Consider the following 5,335-nt stretch of genomic DNA (forward strand, 5'->3'; position numbering starts at 1 on the left):
CAGCTCCCTGTGCGCCGGAAGCCCTCCTTCCGGGAAACCCCGAGGCTGGGAGTGAGTTGTCGGTCCAAAGACCGGCGCTCTCCGCCCGAGGCTCCCCGTGCACTAGGGGCCCACCCTCAGGGACCCACCAGGCAGGAACTATACATTATAACTTTTTAAATTCTACAAAAGATGGAAGTACAGCAGCAGAAAGACTGTTCCATCAGGTAAAAGAAAAAGGGCTAGGAAAGGCCCTTTGGAGAGATCTCCATACTGGACAATGGAAGGGACCAAGTCTATTATTTACCTGGGGTGGAGGGGATGCTTATGTTTTTCCAGAGAATGCTGAGCAACCTATTTGGGTATCAGAGCATGATATCAGGCTGTATCATGAACTCAGATCTGGAGACGAAGTTGGTTCTACTTTTTGGGAAGATGGTGTGCAGTCCTGTGACAGTGATGCCTCAAAGACTACTCTACAGCCAATAGACAAGGATGAGGCTAAACCTGTCTTGGGGACAACAACAATAACAAAAATTGACCCAGAAGGTCCAGAAAATAGTAATCAAAATGGGAATTAAAGATCTGAATAGGTGATAGAGTATATGGAGATAAATGAGCTGAAAATTATCAGTATTTTTAAGACAGAATACAAAAAATATACATATTCATTATAGGTAAAGGATTGTATTCCATCCAAATTTTTTGATAAGAGATCTCTGCTATTTGACAAGCAATAAAATCTGACTAGTCTATTTATAGTTATAAATTTCAAAAAATTGTACTGGAGTTACATATAGTTCAATTTGGTCTAGAATATATTTGAGTGCACTCCGATTTCATAAGATGTTTGTTGGTATGTTCTGTGTACTTGTTTACATGTTTGTCATCTGTGAACAACTGTTCCCTTTTATTTGAGCTCAATAATTTTTCTCTTTTATCATTTGTTCATAACACAATTTGGAGCTGGGTGTGGTAGTGTATGCCTGTAATCCCAGCACTTGGGAGGCTGAGGCAGGAGGATCGTTGTGAGTTCAAAACCAGCCTGGGCTATAAAGGGAGTTCAAGGCCATTCTAAACTGCACAGCAAGACCTTGTCTCAAAAAGACACACACAAAAAAGATATTAACTACAATTCCTTAGGGTGAGGAGAAATTATTGGGCAGGACTCCAACTGGTGAACAGAGGAGTGGCCAACCTTTGTTCATTAATAAGAAGCCTCCAATGATCTCCAGCGTTTCTTGGCAGACATTCCCAATAATTTGGTCATAGTCAAAAGATAAAGTTTTCCACAAAAAATAAAACAAGGTTTTCTCATGAAAGATGCTCTTGGTACAAAACTAAATTAAGAAGTGAAGGTTTTCACATGTGTACGGTAATTCACTATTGTTAATCTTATGATGTAGTAAATGTATTCATGATTCCAGGTGTATAGGATTGCTTCTGATAAGACTTTTCATTCAGATTCAGACCTCTGCCTTTAACGAAAAAAACTTATGTATATCCCATTGAAGGATAACAAGTCAGGGAAAAGCTTCTTATGTATTAGATAGAGGTGACTGGTTAAAAGTGTTTTGTTTTTTTTTTTTTGTCTTTTTCAGACAGGGTCTCACTTTGCAGTTCAGGCTGGCCTTGAGCTCACTTTGTAGCCCAGGCTGGTTTTGAACTCACAACGATCCTCCTGCCTCAGCCTCCTGAGTGCTGGGATTACAGGTGTGTGCCACCACGCCTGGCAGAAAGGGTTATGTTATGTCAAAATGAAAATTTAAGTATGTTATAAAATGTCATCATGATTGTCATGCAGCAATGTTATGTATGGTTTTGATTTCTAGAATTCTGTGTAAAAATATGTAATTGTTAAAATTCTATAGGGATTGAAATATTTGGAGATCCATGATTGTTAAGAAAATAACAGTTTCATTTTATGTTCTAAGGTGTTTGATATTCAGATAGCAATATTAAGCTTACTACCTCTATTACAGGGTAATGTCATTAAGCTCCTCTTCCGGATGTTTAACAACAGAGGTTTGAAGACCAAAAATTAGAAAGATAAATGGGCTAAGGGAATAGCCAATATTTTGGCCCTAGCCCTCCGAGATCAGTGAGAACCCAGGACAGAAGAGAACTTCTGCTATGACATCCTATAACTCAGTCGGGTCTCTGATTTTCTGATCAAGGAGATTATGGAACCACAGAAGAAAGTGATTGTATGTTGTATAGTGTGCCTAAGGGGAGTCACCTGGAGAGAAAAGGTCTCTCAAGCTTTCACAGAAAGCAACTTGGTCAAGCAATGGCTGTGACTCATCCAGACGGCTGACACTAACTGAGGATCTAAGAGGTGCTGTACATGGCTCCAAGGTAATCCTGAGGAGACTTAACTGGCCTTGATTGTAAGAAAAGGTTGATTAATACAGGTCTCATCTTAACTTGGTCTTGAACATCCAGCAGAAAAGTGTAACCATAAGATGTATAAAAAACATTGCCATAGTAACATGTTAGCTGTAAAGGATTCGAATCACCAACAACTTTGGACAGTTGCCAGCTAGACCAGTAACTGACCACTGTTGTGGATATTTGGACTGTATTCTCCAAGCACAGCTTTTCCAGCTTCAATTAAATGCCCATCATTTACAAAACAGTGAAGAGAGATATGTTGGGAGTGGCTGAAGCTGGAAAGTAATTACACTTGCACGAGGAAGCCAGCCAGAGAACACAAGAGCTCCTCGAAGCATGTAAACAAGCCGTTGCAGCTTTTTAACTGATTGCTGAGTAGAGAGGCTGAAATTAGTATCAACCTCTTGAGGGTATAAATAAATACTGTACCCTACTTGGGCAGTTCCTCTCCTCAGTTTAAGAGAGGAAGGATCTCCACTTGACCCAGCTTTTCGTCTCTGTGTCTTCCTCATTCCCACTGCCATTCCTCCCTAGGGTACAGTGAGAGCCCAACGAGTGCCTACACAGTTTCCCAAAGTGTTGGGATTATAGGTGTGCACAGCCGCTCCCAGCCAATTTGGCTTTTTGACTTAATATATTTAGGGTTTATTTCGGTGGATTTAAATATCTCATTATTTGAATTGTTAGTATTAATTATTAATAGCTCATGGGGATATGGCTCAGGGTGAAGACCTGGGGTGCAATCCCTAGTACCAAAAACAGTAACAAATTCAGGACAGAATTCACTTGGGGTGCATGGTATTAGGGAGGGCAGAATGGAGCTGCAACTTGGTCACGTGTTCACTTGATTTCTTGGTGTCCTAGAAACTGAACCCAGGCTCCACTCATGCTAGCTAAGTGCGCTCCCTCTCAGCTGCTCTGCAGCCACTTTTATGTTTGAAAGTGTTATGTATATATAATTAACACACAATAAATGGTACATAATAAAGTTACAATTCCCTACATTTTGATAAAAGCTACGCCTATGAAACATCGCCACATCCAGATATTAAACAGAGTAGCAACCCAGAGCCATGGCAACCCAGAGCCATGCCTTTGGATGAAGGAAAGGGCCCGGGACATAGGCTAAAACAGGGAGTGAGTGGAGCGAGCCAAAGGCTGGCAGATTCAGAAACAAATGATGGTGAGGAGAATCAGGCTCCCAAGGAGCAGCCAAGAGGCATCGATCCCGTGGCTGAGGCCACCATGGCAGCCACATGCCGCCCCGAGAGGAGAGCGTCCGCTAGACACCAGCGGGCAGCCAGGCGCCACTCTGTGCTCAAGATGCGAGCTTTCCCGATCTTCTTGATGTTCATACTGTTTACCTGTTGCTGCTCAGCTGCTTTAAATTTGGACTTTCAGAATCAGTGTCCCCAAATGAAGTTATCCCATGGAATACTGATGTTAATGGCCAACCTCTGGAAAAACATCTTCTTGGGAAGCCCTCTTCAATTTTTTCTTTCCAACAACCTGCACTGTAAGGGAGAACCAAGAGGTAAAACCGGCTGCAAAACCTTACTGAAACTGAGTGTTTGCAACCGGCTGCTAAACCTTACTGAGACTGACTGTTTGAGATCCAAATGCTGTTTCTCATCATCTGGGACCAGGGCCTGCTTTGCCCCACTAATAGAAAAGCCTACACAAATGATCCGGATATTTGGGCTTGGTGTGGTCAGCTGCTCGTCCTAAGATGGCTGTCCATTCCTGCTCTCTTTGGCAGAGCAAATTTGCCCATCCTTTACTTATGAGAAGTGAAAGAATGTTGAAGGTAAGAAACAAAGAAACTGCAGGAGGGGCCTGAAGCATTAGGAACAACAGCGGAAGAAGAGGATGGTGATTGTGTTGGTTTGGGGGATATGTTGCAAGGCACAACAATATATAATATAGGACAAATATTTTATAGGCTTATTATAATAGGCCCAAAGAATAATATACAAGAGAGTGCAGGAAATCTGTCCACACACTATAGACCAAGAATCTAGCTGAGGGCCTGGATCCCACGGTAATGTCCTACATGAGCCCAGCTAAAGACCTAGAGCTCCCAACAGTGCCTCCCACAAACCCAAGTGGAGGCCCAGAGCCCACAACAATATGTCATGCAGGCCTGTTTCACGGATCTGCACTGCAAAAGCCCAAAGGTCAGTGGTGGAAGCTAGAAAGTCTGTGCCTGCAGGATGAAGGATCTGTGCTAGCAGGCTAAGGGATCTGCACTGGAGCCAGGAAGTAATGCGCAAAGTAAGAACCAGAGCTCCCTGGAAGGTACCACAGCCATCCTCAGCAACAGTGAGGTCCTGAGCTCCTCCGATGATCAAGATGGCTGAGTTCCCATCAGGAAAGCCAACGTAGGGCTGGGGATATAGCTCAGCGGCACAAGCACTTGCCTGGCAAGCATAAGGTCCTGAGAGTTCGATTCCCAGTACCAAAAAAAAAAAAAAAAAAAGAAAAGCCAATGCAGCAAACTTCTCTGGGGGACTGGCAGTGCACCATCTTCCCCTCTGGAGCCAGGAAGCAATGCACAAGGTGAGGACCAGAGCTCCCCCAAAGTGAACCAAAGCTATTCTCAGTGCCAACAAGGTCCCGAGCTCCTCAAAGGATGAAAACAGCCAAGTTCATCAGGAAATCCAGCATGACAAGCTCCTCCAACAGAACCAATAGCTCCTTTCAGCTTTTACCAGCTCTCAACAGCCTCTCAGCTCCCAACAGCCTGACTTCTTCTCCAGTTCTGCCTCTTATGCTGCTGGCCTTCCACACCCAGCACCACGTTTACCCAGTTCAGCTAAGGGTTATAAGTTCACCACCAGGCGTCAATCCACCACAGTGATGAATGTGAGAAGGAAGCCAATTGCTTTCCTGTGGAGTTGATGCAAACCTTCCAGAGCAGAGGAGACTGTGCCCTGGTCATCCAAGCCTGATAGCTCATTTT

General features: G+C 43.6%; 1 protein-coding gene across 1 annotated transcript; it reads left to right on the plus strand.

Annotated features, from left to right (window-relative positions):
* Positions 1-3,618: 3,618 nt before the first annotated feature.
* Positions 3,619-4,101, plus strand: LOC102007274 (fragile X mental retardation 1 neighbor protein-like). Its single transcript, XM_013507573.1, is given in 4 exon segments — positions 3,619-3,698; positions 3,752-3,837; positions 3,840-3,907; positions 3,946-4,101. Coding segments are annotated over 4 exon segments (390 nt in total).
* The last annotated feature ends 1,234 nt before the right edge of the window (positions 4,102-5,335 follow it).

Source organism: Chinchilla lanigera, unplaced genomic scaffold, assembly GCF_000276665.1.
Source record: "Chinchilla lanigera isolate Chin_1 unplaced genomic scaffold, ChiLan1.0 scaffold00131, whole genome shotgun sequence".
Taxonomy (NCBI): Eukaryota; Metazoa; Chordata; class Mammalia; order Rodentia; family Chinchillidae; genus Chinchilla; species Chinchilla lanigera.